We start from the raw sequence: 23,089 nt of genomic DNA on the forward strand, positions 1-23,089 counted from the left end.
CCCATGTCCAACTGAAATTTCACACGTTTTTCACTCAGATGCAAATGGAAAAAAAAGTTTGTTGTACTGGCATAGCACTGAAGAAACTCTGTGCTTGCTAGTTTTGCTAATGCCTGCAGCAGCCTTTGAATACTCCGCATTGATTACATGGCCTTGTGACTAGATTTTTGTGAGTTGGCAGAATTCTTATGTTTGTTATGTTTCTAACATATGGATTGTACGTGACCTGTCTTGCTACAAGCAAAACACTATGCTTATCTGGAAAGGCAATCTTGGTGTTTGTGCTTTGAATAGCTTCAAGGGCATGACTTAATTCTGTTGACTGACATGCTGCGTGTTTAGAGAACTGTTTACCTGGCTTGGCGTGCGCATGCCATTTCTGCCTACTGGGCCAGTCGTGCGCAAGGGATGACTCAACCTGACGAATTGGTGGCTGCTCAAATTTAGCGCCACTATGGCACCTGAATCATAATGATCTAGAGTTTGCACTATGTGATGAAATGGTGGATCTGACTGTTTCAAAATCAATTCTCCAAGGTTGACATCAGTTACATTGTACACAATTGCATCACACATCATAAAATCTGAATATAAAGCATCCCAAGCACATTTGAATTTGCATTTCCTCTGGGGAACATGCAAATCGGTGACCCACTCATGATGAGTTCATTCTGACTCTGGATTTTAAAAAAAAGTCACGAACATGGTGTCCCGGGTTCGATTCCTGACAAGGTCAGGGATTTTCACCTGCCTCGAGATGAATCATCATTCATGAAAGCGGTGAGATTGGACTGAGCAAAGATTAGGAATATTTACGGGCGCTGATAACCACGCAGTTGAGTGCCCAACAAACCAAACGTAATCGCATCCTCTTTTTTTGTGCAATGAAAGAATTGACACTACATTCACTTGTTGGTCATAATATTTAGTTTAAGAACCAACAACCTGATCATAGGAAAGTTCACTCAGTGGTGTTAGGGAACAACATCTGAATGAGGCATTTCCTACCATTGACAAAACGTAATGTAGTTTCACAGTACCTGACACTTGTGAGCGATGATGTGGGCTTCATACTGTTACAACTACTCAAGCCATTCCTCTTCTTTTTTGTTAAACTGGCGAAATGGTGGTATGGCTCTGGGAGCTATAGTTGTTGCATGTTTTGCTGCGTTGGTTGCTTGATTGGGGATTAACTGCTGTACAGTGTTTAGAATGGTTGCAATCTGCTGTGTCTGAAACTGAAACATGTGTGTTAGTTGCATTGCATCTATCACTTTCAGCTGAGGTGCCTGAGCAGGGGGTTGGAGAGGTGGATTGTTCATTTTGGAATAGGCAAATGCAATAAACAGACAATGAAAGAAAGAAAAAGCAGCACACAAGCAAAGGAAATTTGTGCAATGCTCACCTGAAAACACTGTTTAGAAAAAACACTCTGAGACACTGTTAAAACATGTAAACACAACCCTGCAAAGAAAAGACCATGTAGAATTAAGGCACCAGCAAACCACAAAAGCCCATGACAAAAAATGGAGACAATCCGTGACAGCAGGTTACTCTGTTAACAGGTTGTTGCTATAGTATTTGTTCGCCTCATCGCCAATGTTATTTATCCCATCCCCAATGCCAATGTTGTTGTGTCTAGGAATCCTGCATACTTGGTTCATTAGACAAACAATCAAACATCTTGTATTAAAGAGTTTTATTACAGCAACACAATTGCAATTAACTTTGATAGATTTGTCACAAGTAAAGGGTGATGTACAAAGTAATCAGTCTTCTTCAGAACAGACAAACACTAGTCTGTGCTTCATAGATATAGCTAATGAAGTGGCTGACACTGAAGCTGCTGTCAAAGTGAGATGCCACCAGTCAGACATGGCACTTATGTCCTCTTCACGTAGGGGCCACTGCTATTGCTATCCTGAAAGGAGGTCAGTCACCGTGTGGTTGGCTGCCCTCTTCTCACAGCCTCTTCTTCTCTTTCATTCATATATCGTGTATTTTGATGGAAGTGAGAATTCCTGATGGGAAGTTGATTATTTAGCAGCGAAGGTAAAAAATCACTTCATGGTAGAGGCACTGAGTTGTCAAAAGGCTCATAAACGAGACTGGAAACTTCATTAGTTTTCAGTCAAATTCTATTTTGAACTAGAGTACACCCTATCCAACCCCACCCCACCCCCACCCCCACCCCCCTCCAATTACACACACACACACACACACACACACACACACACACACACACACACACACACACGTGTGTGCATGGCTACATACCACTTGCTGAATACCTTTGCTGAAGCTGCAGTTTGACTGGGATGAGTGAAAGGTGGTGTTGGGTGGAGTGGGCGAGGGGAGAAAGGAGGAGGCGGCAGGAGGATTGAGGAAGATTACCAGGCACTTGGGAGTGTGGCACCAAGTGTACAGGATAAGAATATGACAGATGCAACCACACGTGTGGACTCATGCCATGCACAGTTAAGGTGACATGTGGAGTTGACTGGGAAGGGGAGACAGAAAACATCTGTGTGTGTGTGTGTGTGTGTGTGTGTGTGAGAGAGAGAGAGAGAGAGAGAGAGAGAGAGAGAGAGAGAGAGAGAGAGAGAGATATATATATAAATGAGTACATTTCAGTCCCTGAGGAGATGTGGAGCCAAGTGTGGTGCAGGGAAGGTAGCAGAGATTGAGGCCAGGAATAGTATGGGAACAAAGGATCCATTGCAAGAACAATACCTGGCCACACAGTTCAGCTAGTGTGGGGGGGAAGGATCCAGACAGCACAAGTTGTGAAGCTGCCCTCGAACTGTAGCATGTTCTGCCACTGGCTGATCAACACTACTGTTGTTAACAGTTTGGTGCTGGTCATTCATTTGGATGGATAGCTGCATGGCGGTTGTGCCCTTGTAAAACACTGGGCAGAAATTTCAGGAGAGCAGGTGCATCACAACTGATTTCACAAGTAGCCCTGCTACTGGTGGGGTAGGAAAAGCGTGTGAAAGAAACTGAGTAGGAACTGCTGCATGGGCATATTGTGCATGTCTTACACCAGAGTCTACCACAAGAATCTGACCCACATGGCAAGCAGTTGAGAGTAGGTGTAGCATAAAGATGTCCAAGGTTATTTTGTGAATTGGGTGATTGGGTGGGTGGCAGAAAACTACTTTGGAAAGGGAAGGATTGTGGTTTGTATGTTCCTCATTTCCAAACATGATGACAAATAGTTCTGGTGAGGGGCATCATTCATTTGTTGCAGTCCGAAATCATTTTGGGAGATGAGGGAGTGTTACTTTGCAATTGGATCTGAATGATGGTCAGAGGAGCGAGACGGAACAGTTCAAGTTCCTTGGCGTTCGGATAGATAGTAAGCTGTTGTGGAAAGCCCATGTCCAGGATCTTGTTCAGAAGCTAAATGCTGCTTTATTTACCATTAGAACAGTATCTGAAATAAGTGACACTTCAACACGAAAAGTAGTCTACTTCGCATATTTTCATATGCTTATGTCGTATGGTATTATTTTTTGGGGTAATTCTTCTGATTCAAAAAGGGTATTTTTGGCTCAAAAACGGGCTGTTCGAGCTATATGTGGTCAGTCTAAACTGAAGAATTTCCTCATGGCTCACTCCTTCTATTCTGTCGAGGTGCTCCTGGAAGAGCTAAAAAATTAAGCAAATTCCAGTGTTACATTGTTGATTTTCTTCATTTAAACTTACGACTTGTCACCTGAATATGTTTTTTTATATTTCATTTTATCTGTTTCTAATATCGTGTTATAATTTCATGTATTGACTCGTTCCATGACCATGGAGACTTCTCCTTAATTTGGTGCCACGGAACAATAAATAAATAAATAAGGAGTAGGGATGTGCAAGAATATGGTGTAGGAAATCCATCTGTGGACTGGGTTTGGGGATAAAGTCTTTGTGTGAAGGTCTTAGTGGGATGTTCAGCATGCTGGCTGGAGAATTCTGGTCACAGCAGATGTGCAGCCCATAGGTGGTCAGGCTATGTGGGAGTATTAAAAATTTAAAACCATCTTGGCTGCATAAAATAATTTATTTTTATTTTAAAAGGTGACTGGTTTCAATCTGTGTGAGATCATCTTCAGACAGGTAACTGCATGATGACTGTTCGAGATGGTGTCGCAGAGTAGGAACCACTCTGGGAAGGTGTGGAGATCAACTGCTGACGCTTCATGCCTTCTCATAGCAGTTCGTGCTCTGTGCCACTGTCTCCGGTAGTCATCATGGAGTAACTGGTCTGAAGGTGAATCTCTCAAAGATTAAAAATGGTCACCCTTTAATACAAAAATAAATTATTTTATGTAGCCAAGGCATTTTTAATTAAAAATTTTAATAGTGTGTTTTTAAATCTGTCACTTCCACAAATAATGGTACAAAAAATTTGTACGGGGGTGATTTTTTTGGGGTGTGGAAGGGAGGACTGCTATCAAAATGCAGAATTAGTGGTGGTTAGTAGGCTTGATGTGGAGAGGGGTAAGGATGGAGCCATTAGAGAGGTTGAGGTCAGTGTCCAGGGAAGTGGCACATTGGGCTGAAAAATAGTAGGTGAAGGAAATGGGAGAGAAGGTGTTCAACTGTGGAGGAATGAGGGTCGGGTTTCTTGGCCCTCGGCCCAGATCATGAAGATATAATCAGTAAACTTGAACCAAGCAAGGTATTTGGTGTTTTAGGTGGCTAGAAAGGTTTCATCTAGATGGTCTGTGAACGGGTTGCATGTAGGGGAGTTATTGCTTGCACAAGGCCATTCCACAAATTTGTTTTCATATGTTCCCCTCTAGTGAGAAGTAGTTGTATGTGAAGAGTGAATTGCAACGTATGATCAAAACGTAACGCAATTGTGCCTGACCTACAAAATTTATTGATCCAAATCTTACAGTCTATTAATATCCTTGAAAGTAGTTGCCTAGAGCAGCGATACACTTCTTACAGTGAGTCCCCCATGCTTCATGGAATACAGTGACTGGAATTTCCTTTAGAGCACTTCTCCTCGCCTTTTGGGTGTGCTCAGTGATATCAAAACAGTGCCCTTCATCTTGGTTTTGATGTATGAAAACAGGAAGAAGGCACTATCGGGCGTTGAACCTGTTGATGGCCACCATACAGAATGGGCTTCTTCAGTAACCTTTTCCCAGCCCTCGTTACATTGCTTTAGCTATTGGAAGCTTGCGAGCAAAACATGGCAGACTCCCCATAGACCTCTTGAAGCATTTTGTATTTGGCTGGGGGTTTTTTGAGTTTTGAACAAAACTTGACTGAATAGTGTAGATCCAAAGCTGACAGCATCTTGTGCGACAACACAAGCACTGAACAAGGTTTACACAAATAATAGTACTGACACTTCCACAGCTCAATTGGATAAATTTTTGATCAAACCTTGTAGTTAAATGTGGTGGGTTGTGAGCCAGAAGAATGTTATGAGAGGAAGTGTTTGATACTGGCAAGACTATGAGCATGGAAGATGTGCGTCATTAAAGAGGTAGCATCAATCGTGATGAGTAGTGATCCAGGTGGATGGCGGAGAGTCACAAAGAAAGTGGTTGTGCCATTAATATGAGAGGTGCAGTTGGTTGAAGATGGTGGTCAGCAAGAGTGGACATTCTTTTAGTGATAACATGGTAACAGGCTACATAATGCATACAGGAGTGTTGAGCATTTGTAGTTTGGGAAACATTTACAAGTTGGTTGCGCATGAAGTAACAGAGTGTGGAGGGAGACAGACTCAGAGGAGAGATTCTGGAATGGCCTAAAGAATTGAGTAAGGATGCAGGGTTATGCTGGATGCCTGATATGAGATCTCTGTAGCAGGGCTTGTAGGCAGAGGGGACAGGCAGTTGGTGTATGTCTTCTGTGAGGTAATCACTGTGGTTCATCAAGACAGTTGTTTAACCTCTGTCTGCAGGGAAGATGATTAAATTAGCCTTGACGTTACAGATGGCTGTTTTCCTTCCATGGAGAGGTTTGTGTTCTTCGGAAGGGCCCTGCAGAAGGAGGGTTCGAAGTAAGGGTTTCCTGGAAGATAACTGGGGGCTGGTTAGGTGGAAGAGAAGGAATAGTTACTTCGGATGGTGATATAAACCAGCTGTTAAAAGAGCACCCAACTTATCACCCAATATCATTCTTGTCTGGAACAACTGAACCACATCCTTTGTGAGGGCGTGAACTATTTATCTTCATGCCTAGAAATGAGGGACGCATAACCCACAATCCTTCCAAAGTGGTATTTCGCTACCCCTTCCATGTACACAATATCGTATGTAGTCCATCATTATGCCCCACACACTATCAATTCCTTGTCAGTTGGGTCTTATCACTGTGGAAGGCGCAGGTAAAAGAGACCTGTGCATGCATTTACCATTCAGTGGGTAGTTACCTATTCTCTCATTTTATTTGTCATGTAATTTTTTATGACTCCACAATTGATCTATTGAATGAAAGATAGATATATCTGTCTATTTGAACTTTTGATTGAAAGAACCAGTTCACATGTCAGCAGAGTCATTAAAATAGCAGCATCATTAAATAGTGTGTTAATCCAAATGTGACTTGTAATGGATTGAAATATAAAGGGTTGCAGACATTGACTGACGACACCATCTGCCATCAACATTTGTTCATCATATAGTGAGACATCACGGCGATTACCTCATCGGTACTAACACTTGCACAACATGAATATGTGGAATGGACATTAGGATGTAACCTTATTGGTCACCTTAATCTTAATTACAATGCAATTAAGAGCTCTTACAGGTTCTTAACATAACCAATTAAGCAACCAGTATATAATAATGTTGTACTTAAAATATAAACAACTGGTTTACAGGATTCTGGGTAAGCACTGCATGTTATTCTTATCAAACCCTGTTATCCATTTAAAGTTTCATTTTGTACAGAAGCAATTGGTCCTCTGCCCCGACTGTTCTTCAGACTTGAAGGCTTTTGCTGTAAAATGTTTTGTCAAAATTGGTCAACTTTGCGACAGTGAACTGCACACACATTTTAGCATACAGGCAGAAAATTTTATGTACTAGGCCAGCGCTTAACAAAAGAGGCAGATGTGCAAATTGCTGCAACTATGAAATAAATTCTGGTAGTAGTCGTTGAAGCAGCACCTGGCTGCTCCATGCAAATCTGCATATGTTCCATCCACTGCTCAAAAAGTTTGTGAAAGATGGTTTCTTTGATGCTGTATGGAGGCTATAGCATTTACTGCTTTCAGGCAGAGTGCAACATCATATAACATATCAGTATCACTATCAGTGCCATTAAGTAGATGATTTTTTTGCAAAACTGATACAGTGTAAATATATAGTTCAACAGTGAAAACCATTGCGTACTAATCTGTTATGTCAGATAGCTTCTTAGCAATAAAAACTGCTATTATTTTGTGTTGTGGTAGATTAGTACAAACATTTTGGAATCACACACACTAAAAAGAGCAACCCAGCTATAATGAAGATGAGGGTAGATGATGATGAGAGACGATACATTTGTAAGCACTGTGCTTGCTGTAGTCTAGAGATAAGGATAGAGGAAGAGCTAGAAAGAGATTAGGAGGAACAGGAGTGAATAGTTCAATCTCTCTCTGATGTGCTTGTGTAGTGTTTGCATATCATTAATAGGGCTTGCATACACCAAAGATTTCAGGTTTCCCCACAGTCATATATCAAAAAGTTTGGGAATTGAACTGGCCAATCTACTGGACCTCCACGACCAATCCATTGCTCATTATATGTATGTCTGAGGTGTCATTTTTCAGAGAAGGAAAAAGGTCTGGTGCTCCATCATGCATAATCCATGTCTCCAGCTGTTGATAGAGTGGTACCTCCTCCAGCAGGACAGTAAAGTAATTTGACAGAATCTGGCAATACCTTACTCCAGTCAACCTGTTTGGTAGTATGTAAGATCCTATTAGTCTATCACCAATAACTCCCGCCCATACATTAACCGAAGATCGGCACTGATGCCTTGCTTCTTCAACTGTGTGTGGATTTGCATCAGCCCACGCGTCAGTTACAAAAAAAAGACAATCCCATCTCAGATGAAACCAGCCTCGTCTCTGGACAGTATCTTCAGTGTGTTGGATCATTACCGCATCTCTGCAACAGCCATTGGTAGAACTGCTTTCTGGTAAGTTGATCTTGTGTCCAAAGGGCTTGGAAACACTGTACCTGATATGTGTACGACGACTATTCATTCAGATTATCCAAAATAGATAATGACTAGCCCTGATAGATGCTGAAATTCCACATAAACTAGTTCCAGTATCTTCTTCCACAAGTTGCAAAACTCGCTCCTCCAAAACAGGAGATGAATGGTGCACAATCTGCTATTGTTGGAGTTACAGGGCCAGAATCTGCTAGTCATTGGAAAAGACATCTGAATAACTGTTCAGATGGTACCTCTGCATTATGGATATTTTTCAGCATACAGGATGTGGGCTTGAATGTTGCTTCCATTTGCCAGACCATAACATAAGATCATGTCTGTAATTTCCTGTGTAAAATAATAGGCTTCCATTATGATGGTAAGTGCCAAGATAAAACTACAATGTAAAAATGTTTCACAAACTTATCAAACATAAAATGATTCCATTAGAACTAATGTATCCACTGCACTTACCTGCAACTGTGAACAGATTTACAGCAACACCACTAACAGCTGTTCAGCTGTTTAGTGTATGCTGTATCCATGGAGAATAATAAAGGTATATGTCCTTATTTATTTACTGCATTCTCTAGGTAGTTTATAGAGCATTTTAGAGCCCATGTTTACTACATATTTTTGTCTTGTTTTGGTCTATACTACCACTTCTCAAAATATGGACTACTTTTTCACACACAACACACACACACACACACACACACACACACACACACACACACACACACACAAAATAAGACTGATGCAGGATGATCCTTGTTAATTAACACCATAGAATTTCATATGCTGTTAATGGCCACCATTGACACTGATGTAGCATTGTTCTCAGTTTATGAAACTTAAAGAGGTGCATACCATCTTTGCTTGAGGGATAGCAGCAAAAGCATTATCAATGTTCCGCTGTAACACTTCTGGTATGTGAGGATTGTTTGATTACACTTGACCCTTCAATTTGCCTCCCAGGTAAAAATTGTAGGGAGAGAGATCAGGTATTCAAGATGGCCCAGGGTATTGCACTGCCTCTGCTCACTGTCCTCTCCTCACCGAACACAACATGATGGTATGCTGTTGCTCTGCCTTGCTGTTAATATCCATAAAGTTGCTCATTTTCTGTGACGTGAGACACACATGGATTCACATATTGGTGAGAGAACTGTGTTGCAATGTGGACACTAGACAGTGTACACTAACCACCAATCTCGAGATTATGCAGCAGCCCTTCAAAGGATTGATGAGGATTTTCTGATGCTTAGTAGCAATATTCTCAAAGTTCACATACTCTTACAGGTTGATTTAGGTCTCACCTGAACAGATGATAACTGAGGATCCAAAATTCCTGTTTCCACTTCACTCAGAAACCACCCCCACCCCCTCCCCTGATGCAAAAGTTCATCTGAATACTTTGACTCCTGAACAACAGTAAATCTTGAAGACATTTATCCCGCTGGGAGACAAGATGATCAAGTCCTGTTTTGTAGCATGCAATTAGCCAATGACGGATCCACAACTGCACCCCCTCTTACAATTCGTCATTCAACTGAAACCGATGTGCACATGTCTTTCTTCAGGTCGCCAAAGATATGAAAATGACACAGTGAACAATTTGGGCTGAATGGAGTATGTTGTAGTGTTTCCCAATCACATTGCTGACACACAACCTTCGTCTGATGGGCAGATTGGGACAGCCATTATCGTGCAACAGGGTGTTGCCATCCAACAACTTTCCTGGGTATTTTGACATTATGGCGCATCACAGATTTTGCAAAGTGTCTTCACAGCACTAAGCATTGGTTGTGGTTCAATGTTCGAGGATCTCCACGAGCAAAGGTCCCCTGCTGTCGAAGGACCAAGTTGTTCATGACCTTACTAGAACTTGTGTGAACAGCTTCGTATTTCTTTGGCAGGGGAGATGTAGAATGTTTCCACTGTTGACTTTGCCGTTCACCCTTGGGCTTGAAATGGTGGCACCAAGTAAGGTTGTGATGACCTCCTTCAACTGCTCATCACATTCCTTGAGCATGGAACCACAATAAAAGCACAGTGCCGTGAAGACGTTTTGCAGAGTTTGCGATGCACTATAAAGTCAAAGCGCCCTTGAATGCAGTCGGACGGCATAATCCTGTTACGTGCTAATGCCTGCCCCCACACTGCCAATCAAGCAAAGGCTGCACTTCAGTGATTTGATTCGGAAACACTGCAACCTCCTCCACATAGCCCGAATTATTCACTGTGTGATTTTATCACCTTTGGTGACCTGAAGAAAGACATGCATGGATGTTGGTTTCAGCTGGATGAGGAAGTGCAAGAGTGCATGCGGTTGTGGATCTGTCAGCAGCTGACGGTGTTCTCAGAAACAGTAATTGATACTCCCATCTCTTAGAGGGATAAATGTTTTAATGTGTGTGGTGATTACTTTTAAATTGAATCATTCCATGGTACTATTGTGGCAGGTGTTCAGTGGGTGAGAGGAGACCACTGTTCAGGAGATGAGTTTGTCAATAAAATCTGAGTGGTAGTTGCGTGATAGAGAAGCCTACGAGAGCTTACTGGTGTAGGCATCTGCGGCAAAACGTGTACCTTCCACCACACCAAATCACTCGGTAACTATACTAAGAACCTCTCCCAGGCTTTCTGGTCTTGCAATTTCCCCCACACATCTCCTGGGCAGTGTCCATGCCTCAATATTTTACTCCAACAAGGTGATAACTTTATTTTTAAAAAGTCCTAAAATCCTCCCCACACCACCCACTGTCACTTTCCATTGTCCTCCTAAACTCTGTAACACTCATAAAATCTTATAATCTTCCCAAATAAGTATCCCTATGACAATTTTTCTATCTGTGCAACTGTACCTGCTAAAAGCCTTCTCCATCCAACCACCCACTACTATCTACTTCAGCTCCATTACTGTACGTAAATCCTAAAATAACAAATTCAAAACAATTTGTAAAACTACACAAGTTGTTTTATCAACCAACTTGGGCCCACTACACTGCACTAGATAGACATAACCACCACAAACTCGGTTAAGCACTAGAATGATCATAGAACAACTGTCCGCCTTTGGGACAATCGGTATTTAATTTCAGAACATGATCTACAGTATGGCTCAAGTGAAATGAGTACTTGCTACAACACCTAGGCTATTCGGATATCATATTAATGGCCTTTCCATGTTATTCCTCCACAATTATCTCTTTTGCTAAAAAAAATTAAATATGAGAACATAACTTTGTAGCCAGATATATCACCATTCCTTCCTCAATCTTGCCATCTCTCCTGTAACAGTTCTGTTCAGAAACGCAGTTATCTTTGACCTCGAAATAATGCAAAAGTTCCTTACAGGCACTGACACGACTCTCAATTCAGCAATCACCTGATACGACACGGACGTTGTGGACACTTTATTCAATCACTTGCTGAATCAACACTAATATAAAAAACAGTATCTATTTTCTGTGCAGCAATACATCTGTTTCCCTACACAACATCTTTCATTGCTGAATGTCTTCATTTGTCACTATATAGTGTGTGTTTCCCAGGTGCAGAGTGTCTTCCTCAGAAGTTCTTTTATATTTTCTACACACACACACACACACACACACACACACACACACACACACACACACACACCTGTCGCATAGTCTTTTATGAAGTAGATCATACTATTGATAAGTTGCTAGTAGACAGAAGTAGGTTGCAACAATTTTTTGTACAATAAATCACCCACTTACTATATTATTATACAAAATCTCACTTCTCCCCTATGTAAGCGCACACACTTTTTTGGTAAGTTGTCCTGTGGATTTAATTTGGCACAGTACTCAGTTTCTCATCTTTTTGTTGGAATCTCAACAATATTATGAGAAGGATAGACTGCTACTAACCATCAAGATGATACGTTGACTTGCAGGCAGGCGCAATGAAAAGACTGTTACATATAAGCTTTTGACCAAAGTCTCCTTCAGAAAAGAAAAACAAACACACACACACACACACACACACACACACACACACACACACAAGCAAGAGCACACCTCACACACACGACTGCTACCTCTGCCCACTCAGGCCAGACTGCAACATATACACATTGAATGAGCAACAGTCTCGAGTGGAGTGGGGAAGGGGGAGGGACAGTGGAGTATGGGTGGAGGAAGAGGTATCAATGTTGCCTGGCAGAGCACACCGGGACTACAGGTGGCAGGAGAGGGCTGACAGACATAGCGTCAGGAGGCTGTGGGGAGGGACAGGAGGGAGAAAACGTAGAACAAAAACGAGAGGAGCAGAGAAGGGAAAAGACAAGTGGGTGCACCAGATAGAGTAGCGCACAATGGCAGTGAGGGGAGGTGAATTGTTCTGAGGTGACAGGACAGGGGGGGGTCAAAAAGAGTTTGGGGGGGGGGGGTGTATAAGGACAGTAGGTTACCATAGGTTGAGACTGGGATGGTTTCAAGTGTGGGACGTATCTTAAGGATAACCGCCATCTGCACAGTTCAGAAAAGCTGGTCGTTAAGGGAAGCATCCAGATGGCCAGGCTTGTAAAGCAGCCATTGAAATCATTATTAATTAGCTCTTTTGTTTTAAATTATTTTTATTGAAAATCTTCAATTTTTTTTTAATGACTTTGAATTAACTACACTGTGAAAACTGCTGTCAGTTGATCCAGAAGGTACAAAATTTACTAGAGTATCAATTTGTCTATTTTTAAAGAACTACTTAATAACATAACTTCATACTGCATGCATAAAGCTGTTAATATCTGTAAAGTATTTGTGTTTTAAAATAGTTTCATTCTTTTTATTATTAAATCTGCATTAAGTGTAAAATTTAATGCCAGTGATAGTCATTAGTAATTAACAAATTATATTTTTTAATGCTCACTCAAATGAAATTAGTGTTGTGTTGCTAAGTTAGCATTAATGGGTGTGGTGAAATATGTAATTTATATAAGTATAGCATGAATAACTAGTGGTATGCAATATTTTGGTTAGCTAATTTGTTGTCATTGTGGCAACTTGTAAGCCCCATCATATGTTTATGTATTTCATTCCAAGCATGTCTGCTGCAGTAACATTGAAAAGTGTAAGAATCTCAGTTACTATTGTATCTACCACATTAATGTGAGGCTGTTTACATATTAGTGTTTTTTTTAAAAAAAATCCTGGAAACCAGTAGTTCACTGCATTTTCCTATCACTTCACACTTTAAATCCTCACCACTTACTAGGGTTCTTGAAGAGTGCAGTGATCAGCTCAATAATATACTTTGACATAAGCATTACACAAAGTAATATAACAATTTGTCATGTTTTCATAAATGTGTTACTTCTCCATGTAACTCATAGTATATAGTTTTTGCTTCTCATCCCATTCCCCCAGCTTGATTTTTTTGTTTTTTGTGTTGTCCTGCCCTCAGTAGCCGTTGTTGAGCCTTCTCTGGCCGATGAGCAGCGTGCTACCAACACTCTTGAGGTTAGATATCTTTTTAGTTCACACTAACAAATCAGTTAACATATTTTCTCTCCCTCTGACTCACTGTTTCTTCACAGTATTAACATTACATTGACCATAGCTTATATTGTGAAAGGCTTACATGAGGGTGTTTTTTGTCTTATTTTGAGCAAGCTACAGTGGTGTAGGTGTTTGTTGTTGGGCTTTAACAAAATGCTTACAGATAACAAACTTAAATAATTTTATAATTATTTTTCAGTATGAAAGCAGAGAACAGTTGATCTAAGCCATTATTCATAACAAGAATTATTAACAATATTTTGTCCATTTACTAATACTTTATAGTATCTTGTATTATAGCATGCATCTTACACTCTTGGACAGTAACTAGAAGGGTTTTGTAATGCAGATGTGTGTGACTGTCTGCTCTCCTTATAATTTTTTTTGTACTGTAAAAAGTGGAGAACTGTGTGTATACTGAGGGATTTTGTTCACATCAAGCGTTGTCACCTGAAAGTGGAAGAACATACATACAAATATATATTCCTCACTCTTGTTCCTCTAATAAAAGTCAAGAACTTACTATGGCCAGCAAATATACAGAAAAATTTTTGCATATCTCACTGTTGGTAACATATTCACTATGGGCGATTCTGCTACAGTGCTGAAATTTAAAATTTATCCTTCAGTCTCAGTTCCACATTTACTTTTATGGTGCACTGGCTATAAAAATAAATGTGCAACTTAAGATTGTGAAATAAATTTTAAATTTACATGTCTGTTTGTACACATTGTATCCGTTAGGTTACACCTTCTAAACATCTGTAAATTATTAAGTATTTAATCCTACCAAGCACTTTATTCAATCAATTTTTACTAACAGTCATACTGTTTTCCTGCAAGGTCAATCTGCAGTTGTGTAAGCAGAAGAAGGGAGAGCACATCTAAGTAAGGTATGGAGAATCCAGGATGGAATATAACAATATTATGAAAAGGATAGTTGTTACTCACCATGCATCAGTGATGCTGAGTCACAGATAGGCACAACAAAAAGACTGTCACAAAGTGAGCATTCAGCCAACAAGGCCTTTGTCAAAAATAGACATCGGACACACACACACACACACACACACACACACACACACACACACACACACATATATGCTGTTCTCTCATACATGATCACAGTCTCTGGCAGCTGAAGACAGACTATGAGCAGCAATGCATGATCGGTGGGGGTAAGGAGGAAGCTGGGGTGTGGATGGAGAGGGTTGGCAAAGTGGGGGATAGTAAAGTGCTGCTGTGGGAGCATGCAGGAACGAGGTGGAGAGGGTAGGGAAACTTTGTGCAGTCGTGAAGTTAGGCAGAGGGTGGGGGAGAGAGGGAGAGTAGCAGAAAAGGAGAGAAGTAAAAAGACTGGGTGTGTTGGAATAGAGGGCTGTGTAGTGCTGGAATGGGACCAGGGAAGGGACTAGATGGGTAAGGGCATTGACTAACAAAGACTGAGGCCATGAGTGTTACGGTAACATAGGATACACTGCAGGGAGGGTTCCCATATGTGCAGTTCAGAAAGGCTGGTGTTGGTGAGAAGGATCCAGATGGCACAGGCTTGGAAGCAGTCACTGAAATGAATAACATCATGTTGGGTGGTGTGCTCAGCAACAGGGTGGTCCAGTAGTTTCTTGGCCACAGTTTGTCGGTGGCCATTCATGTGTACAGACAGGAGCACTTCACCATCCCCCACCCCTACCCTGCTATCCCTCACCCTCCCCGTCGCAGCCTCCTCGTAACCTGCACCCAGTTTATCAGGCACTGTTGCTCGTGGTGTGGCTTCAGCTGCCAGAGACTTTGGTCTTGTGTGTGAGTTGTGTTTGTGCACACTCTTTTGTGTGTGTGTGTGTGTGTGTGTGTGTGTGTGTGTGTGTGTGTGTGTTTTTCTATTTTTGACAAAGACTTTGTTGGCCAAAAGCTCATTTTGTGACAGTCTTCTGGTTGTGCCTGGCTGCCACTCGGCGTCTTGATTATATAGTGAGTACTAACTATCCTTTTCATAATATTGTGAAGGTATGGAGAAGATATACAGATCTACACTCTTGGAATGCTAGTGGAACCATGTGTGGAGGAATATGTCATGAACAATACACCCTTCACTAGATGAGAACACATGTTCTAGATCTTCAGAGTGTTTGCTCTTGCAACTATACTGCACAGTTTGTAGAAATAATTGAACACAATACACACATACTTGACTTTGATCGTCAGCTTGGGCTGCTAGCAGCTATCTTTTAAATAGCTGTAATATTTTGTTTGTGAATATTAATGTATTTGTAGACAAATTCCTGCAACATAATAATCTGCTGTTGTAGTGATCCAATAGAAAGTGTTTATTTGCATTAAATGTTTGGGCAACATGATTTGATTACAGGTGAACAAAATTATATGCAGGTAAATTCAGTTTTCATATTCTATATTTCTAATGACTGTTAGTACATTGTGATAGTTTGAGATATCCTGTCTGTGGGACATGTGTGAAAGTACATTTAAGTGTGTGTTAATCAGGACTTCGAGCAATTACCGTTACTGAACTTGTGAAACTGTGATTCTTCTTTCACTGTCATGATGTTTTGTTGGCTCCAGAAATTCAGACATAAAACAAAATATCTGAATGATGAAAATCAGTCTTGATGTACAGAAACTGTGGCTCCAGAAGTAGCAATTACAAAAGAACCTGTATTTCCTGTTCAGACAATATTTGATAGAAGACACATTGCTTGGGATTATTCTTAGGATAAAAACTGCAGACATCTGTTAGTTTTTTAAGAATCTTCATTTTTGATGTAATTGGAGGGTAACCCAGCATATTCATCAGAATAGAAGACTCTGCATTTGCAAATTGGTCAACAGTGTTTGTCAGGTTTAATTCCAATAGTTAAAGGAGCATTTCACAGCATAAATATCTTCTAACATAGTGCAGTCTTTGATATTGATGACATCCTTTGATTTTATTCTTAAGAATTCGATTTGTGCAGTTACGAACGTGAACTAGCTTAAAATCCTAATTTCCTGACCATTCTGCGATTGGGTGTCATTGATGCACAGCTTACCATGGATATTAATGAGCACATAAAAACATTAATTGTTTTGTGCCCATTTTTAAATCTCCACCATCAATGCCAAAGGATGGAGTAAGTTCAACCCCACAACCCAAAAAAATTGAACAAAGGCTACCAGGCTATGTGACATTAGCTTTGTCTGATAAATACCATGATCATTATACAGAAGCTATGGAATATTTTTAAATTCGGAGTAGGTATTAAAATTCATGGAGAAGAAATAAAAACTTTGAGGTTCGCCGATGACATTGTAATTCTGTCAGAGACACCAAAGGACTTGGGAAAGCAGTTGAATGGAATGGACAGTGTCTTGAAAGTAGGATATAAGATGAACATCAACAAAAGCAAAACAAGGATAATGGAATGTAGTCTAATTAAGTCGGGTGATGCTGAGGGAATTAGATTAGGAAATGAGACACTTAAAGTAGTAAAGGAGTTTTGCTATTTGGGGAGCAAAATAACTGATGATGGTCGAAGTAGAGAGGATATAAAATGTAGACTGGCAATGGCAAGGAAAGCGTTTCTCAAGAAGAGAAATTTGTTAACATCGAGTATAGATTTAAGTGTCAGGAAGTCATTTCTGAAAGTATTTGTATGGAGTATAGCCATGTATGGAAGTGAAACATGGACGGTAAATAGTTTGGACAAGAAGAGAATAGAAGCTTTCGAAATGTGGTGCTACAGAAGAATGCTGAAGATTAGATGGGTAGATCACATAACTAATGAGGAGGTATTGAATAGGATTGGGGAGAGAGAAGTTTGTGGCGCAACTTGACCAAAAGAAGGGATCGGTTGGTAGGACATGTTCTGAGGCATCAAGGGATCACCAATTTAGTATTGGAGGGCAGCGTGGAGAGTAAAAATCGTAGAGGGAGACCAAGAGATGAATACACTAAGCAGATTCAGAATGATGTAGGTTGCAGTAGGTACTGGGAGATGAAAAAGCTTGCACAGGATAGAGTAGCATCGAGAGCTGCATCAAACCAGTCTCAGGACTGAAGACCACAACAACAACATGGAATATTAAGTCTATCTGATGAAAATGTAACTCCTACTGCGACAATTTCCTTGATAATTGTTGAAAAGAAAAACAAAAGCCTCACCAGTTAAATTAAATTGTTTGCATGCTGTAGTGGAATATTATTTGAGCTTGGGACATGACTGGATGGACTAAATATGTACATGGAAAACATGTCTTCATTTTCAAGTGGAACTGAGCTAAAAGTGTAATCATTATCCTCAACCTCAGATATTCAAACATATGCTGTTGTGGATATACAAGGTGACAATATGTAACAAATATATGCGATGAGAAGCTATAGTCTAGATGAAAATTTCTCTAGAGACAAATGGCCAAATTATTAAGGATCTCTTAAAGCATCTCAAGAGAAAGTGAATAATGGAGAATGTTGAGACCTTACCTAATAGGTCACACATGCACTATACGGAGGAAATCGCTTCTCAGGTAGCAGACATGAGTAGACCTGGTACTTAATTACATGCCATGTTCAGACTGAGGAAGGAAAAGGTCATAATGAGCACAAAAGGAAACATTTGTGCTACAAGAGAGAAATGAAATGGTGGTACAGAATAATTCGTAAATATCTTCAGGGTTTTAAAAGATGACTGAATGATAACTACAATACATACAGAAAAAAACCATACATCAGTTGATAGAGCGTCTCTCCAAGTTTCAATTCATAATGCAGCCTGCAGTGTAGTTGGACTGAGAGGGGGAAGGCTTGTCGTCACAACATGGAGATAAATCATCTGTTCTGTATTGTTGCATCAAATTAGTTCGTACTTGCAGATAAACAACCCAGTGAACAAATTTTCAGAGTGGGGTGCTTTTGTGCCTTTTTGGGCAATTCATATCAGTGACTTCAGCAAATACCACACACATACTGATGTTTTTCTTGTCATAAACATTGCCCTTATTAAGTCCCTGTAATGTGAGTTAAAAACTTGACATGATTCTTCAAATGGCTCTAAGCACTATGGGACTTAACATCTAAGGTCATCAATCCCCTAGACTTAGAACTACTTAAACCTAATGACATCACATACACCCATGTCCGAGGCAGGATTTGAACCTGTGACCGCAGCAGCAGCACGGTTCCAGACTGAAGCGCCTAGAACTGTTCGGTCACAACAGCCAGCTGTAATTCTTCACTCCAATGATATGTGGTATGTGTGTTTTGTATATGTCTTGTAGTTTGTGTGCAGTCTGTTTTCTGTACACCCAAGAGGTATACTGTTAGTTTACTATGACAGTGTCATGTTAATGCCCCAGAAATAATCTCACTTATAATGATAGAGCAAATAAGCTGTCAACAACATAAGTATATAGTAGTGAAATCTAAAATTCCTCATTTGGATTTGCAGCTCCTTGTGTTTACCTTGTATGCAGTTAAAATTGTAGGATGTAAGGTCTGCCGGTTATGCAAAACACCATTTTTTCCAAGTACCCAAACGTGTTTCGGCACCACTGTGGGCTTCCGTTTTATTTAATCTTTACACTTGGTGTGCATGATTTTTCATGACAAGCCCTTTTATTCTCAGCATCATGGTGAGGTGTCATGATGCACATGTAAATACAACACGGTTTATCACTAATAAGGTCGTAAAAGCACTTTGCACTTCACCAAAACACAGTGTAATTGGGGTTGTTGTGTGTACCAGCCCAGTCAGTGTGATATTTATGTGTGCATCAAGACACCTCACCACGATGCTGAGAATAATACGGCTTGCCACGCGAAAACGTAACAAGGTACCTGTAATAAATAATACACAAGTGGTTGTGAAAAATTATGCAGACCAAGTGTAAAGATTAAATAAAATGGAAACCCACTGATGATGGCACAGTGGTGCTGGAACATGTTTGGGTAATTGGAAAAAAACTGTTTTTTGCATAACTGGCGGACCTCAAATCCTACAATTCTAAAATTCCTGTCGGGTTGTGTATATTACATACCTACCTGACAAAAATTCCTAAGAAGTTTTGGTCACACGTAAGGTTTATATATGGACCAAAGGCACCCACACAGTTACCTGACTAATCTAACTGGAACAAAATAGAAAGAAACACAGACATGGATTAAATTGTGCAAGGAAGAGGGTACAAATGGGTCCTCCTTCAAATCATGCCATGAGTAAAGAAATGATAGATACTGAGATAAGTGACTGAGGAATAGGAAACTAAAAATCAGTCACATTGTAAAAGCAATGTAACATGGCGGAATACCTGTGTTATTCTATATAATTATGTGGAAGAATTTACTTCTCTTGTAGCAGCAGTATATCACCCTAGGTTAATGGAACAACGAAATTCCAGGTGATTGGAAAAAGGTGCATGTCATTCTCAAATTCAAGAACAGTCATCAGAAGTGCCTAACTGGAGGCCTCTTGCTGATCTTAGCCTGTTCTAGAATTATGGAACACATTTTATGTTTCCATTTTTTTTTTTTTATTTTTTTTTTTTACTGAAAAAGTTACTCTGTAGTGATCAACATGTGACCAGAAAGCATTCAGTACAGCACCACACTGTTGCCAAGGAAACAAAATGGTCTTTTAGAATGTCAAACTATGTGATTTGACTGTGGGCTTCTTAGCAGATGGAACTCAGAAAATCATACTTAAAGATGATTTTAAAGCCATACTTAATTATGAAAATCATTTTTTGCGAAAGTAGAATCAGGTGTACTCAACAGGAGTGTTGTGTGACCATTACAATACACGTATAAATGATCAGATGAATAACATCAGTATGTTTGTGAATGAAGCTACTTTAATGAAGTGACAACACTACAAAATTTTAATGAAGTGCAGATACCTGTGTAGGATCAACGTTTTGCCCAGGACTGAAAGTTCTCTCTGTCAACAAAACATACTGTGCATAAATAGGTAGAAATACCGACTATATTTAAACTACACAATGTTTGGACGATCACTGACAGTGCTACAACTGTAAAATATATAGGAGTATATGTCTGTAGTTATTTAAATGGAATAATCCCTTAAAACTAGTTGTAGAAAAAGGCATGTCCCAGAATGAAATGTATTGAAAGAGTAATTAATGAAGTTCACCTTTAACAGAGACAGCACACAGACAATTCATTCAACTGATTCTTGAGTACTGCTTGTCACACTTCGCCCTTACCAAATGGTATGAATGGAAGAGAGAGAGAGTATATTGTACAAAGAACAGCATGTTTCATCATGGTTTTATTTAGTAAGTGTGCGAGCATCACAGATAAACTTACCCATTTTCAATGACAAATCCAATGAGAAGGGTTTTGTGCATCGGTGAGATGTTTAATGTTAAAATCATGGGGACATGTATTCCAAGAAGAATTTTACTTTCTCCTACATATATCACACTCATCTGCAGGCTTACTGCACCCATACTTTCCATGCACCATTCAAGAATGAAAGGGGAAAATGACCCAAAAGTACTTCTGCCCACAGCCGAAAGGCGACTTGTTAAGTATAGATTAGATGCCTATATCGACATTCAGAAGCAAATGTGATGTGTTTCACTGAATAAAGTTGAGTGTATCACTTGAGTTATCCTGCGGTTCACCTTGTCCTTACGTGATTGTTGCGCTTACAACTTATGTCAAAAGAAATAAACAGTGATTAGAACAGTATTGTGATTAGTTTATGGAAGCACTTCTTAAATGAAAATATATCTAAATTAATACTCATATTCTTTCAGTAACACAAATAATGATTATTAAACTCATTAAAATATTGTAGTTTTAGTTTTATGGGAAATCCTTCCAACATTCCAAGCCTTGTGATTTTTGTCTTGTAAGCTGTCAACATGCTCTAAAAGTAGTTGTATGGTGAGTAAGTGGATAAATGTCAGACTAAAATTACAAATGTTCAGGGTACAATGCTCGAATAGTGTTAGAACTTTTTCTGTCACATACTGTTTCTTTCTCATATGACAATGATTTATAGGTGAAAATGCGAAGTTACCCCATCCTCTAGAAGGCATGCTAAACTGTAGATCCCCTTTTTCTCTGTGAAGGATTTTATGAAACTAGTTTTACTAAAGTACCTCCCTAGAGTCATGCCACTATTATAAATTTTTTCATCATAGTTGTTTGAGAATGGGTGCTAAAAAGTTACTCTTCAGTGCAATGACATGTAATATTGGTGGTTAGTATATTTGCTTGAAAAGGAAGAGAAATGAAAAATAATTGTGGGTGAAATTGATTATAACAAGAAGAGTAGCTCACAGTGTTCACCAGATTTGATTTGCGAGTAACAATGTCAGGACACCAAGCATTATAAAAATTATTGTAGCTTTGTTTTTCTGTCGAGTAGTTGTTTCAATTTTATCCAAAATATTTCAACAAGAGACCCAGCCATCATCTTCAGATGCTGCAAGTTTTGCTGTTATGTGTACTCACTGCCTGGACTCCAACCAGACTGTGAACTATTGTTGGTCTCAAGTCACTATTCATAGCCGATCAGTTCCCAACATTCACTATTCCATTTGATGCTCTTTTGATTTTAAGAGCTCGCACTGATGTTCAATGAAACACAAATCCTCTCAGCATTTTCTAAGTAGAGTTGCTGTCCCAGAAACTTGAGGTCTGCACCACTATACTGGTCTCATCATATTTCACTTCATGATTGTATCAAAGGCGGTGCTTGGTAACAGCTTATTTGCATAGTGACTTTAGTTGGATATGTCACTGATGCACCTTAAATCTGGCCCCGACTGTGTTGATAGTCTAAGACATTCCACATTTGTACGCAATGTGATACATACTCAGCTTTCAGAGGCCGGTATCATCTTCAGCATTACAAAGAATACTTTTTATCTTAGTTGAAGGCTGGCAAAGTACACTAGATACCCTGCTTCCATAGGAGTCTACTGATCTTTCCAAATAGTGGGCCAGTATAAGACAGATAAGTGATTTTTGGTGTCTCCTCCTCAGTTTGTCTTAATGTCTTTCTAGGCATTCGTGATTTTGACTGCATCTTTCATTCAGTTTGATTGATCTGAGTACCCATTCTTTCAGAACACTGTTCACAGTTGTTATAATTCTCCAGAGAGTTTCCCTTATCTGAAAATGTTAGTGCTCTATTTACCAGAGTATTTAACACTAAATTTCTTTGTGACGGATGGTGGTTCCTTAGTTCCATCATGAATTTTACATTATGATGTATTGTAATCCAATGTGGGTTGCAACATACATACTTAGAAGATCATGCTCAGATCAGAGGTGATGCATGATTCGAGGACATCATTTGCTTTGTACACAAATGTCTGTGTACAGGAGTGAAACGGAGATGGGGTCAAGCTGAAATTTTTCAGGTCTT

General features: G+C 39.8%; 1 protein-coding gene across 5 annotated transcripts in view; it reads left to right on the top strand.

The window, feature by feature from the left end:
- The window catches only part of LOC126458580 (lethal(2) giant larvae protein homolog 1), a 354,490-nt gene that overhangs the window by 319,190 nt on the left and 12,211 nt on the right, over positions 1 to 23,089 (top strand). For 3 of the 5 annotated variants that reach the window (XR_007585663.1, XM_050095712.1, XM_050095713.1), the window contains one exon: positions 13,603 to 13,658. The exons of the other annotated variants lie outside the window; for them this stretch is intronic. Coding sequence is in view for 2 of the 3 variants with exons in the window: in XM_050095712.1 (XP_049951669.1) it covers positions 13,603 to 13,658 (56 nt within the window). In the remaining variant the exon portion in view is untranslated. The remainder of the gene's footprint in view (positions 1 to 13,602; positions 13,659 to 23,089) is intronic. 5 annotated transcript variants of the gene reach the window in all.

The sequence above is a fragment of the Schistocerca serialis genome, chromosome 2 (assembly GCF_023864345.2).
Source record: "Schistocerca serialis cubense isolate TAMUIC-IGC-003099 chromosome 2, iqSchSeri2.2, whole genome shotgun sequence".
Classification (NCBI taxonomy): domain Eukaryota; kingdom Metazoa; phylum Arthropoda; class Insecta; order Orthoptera; family Acrididae; genus Schistocerca; species Schistocerca serialis.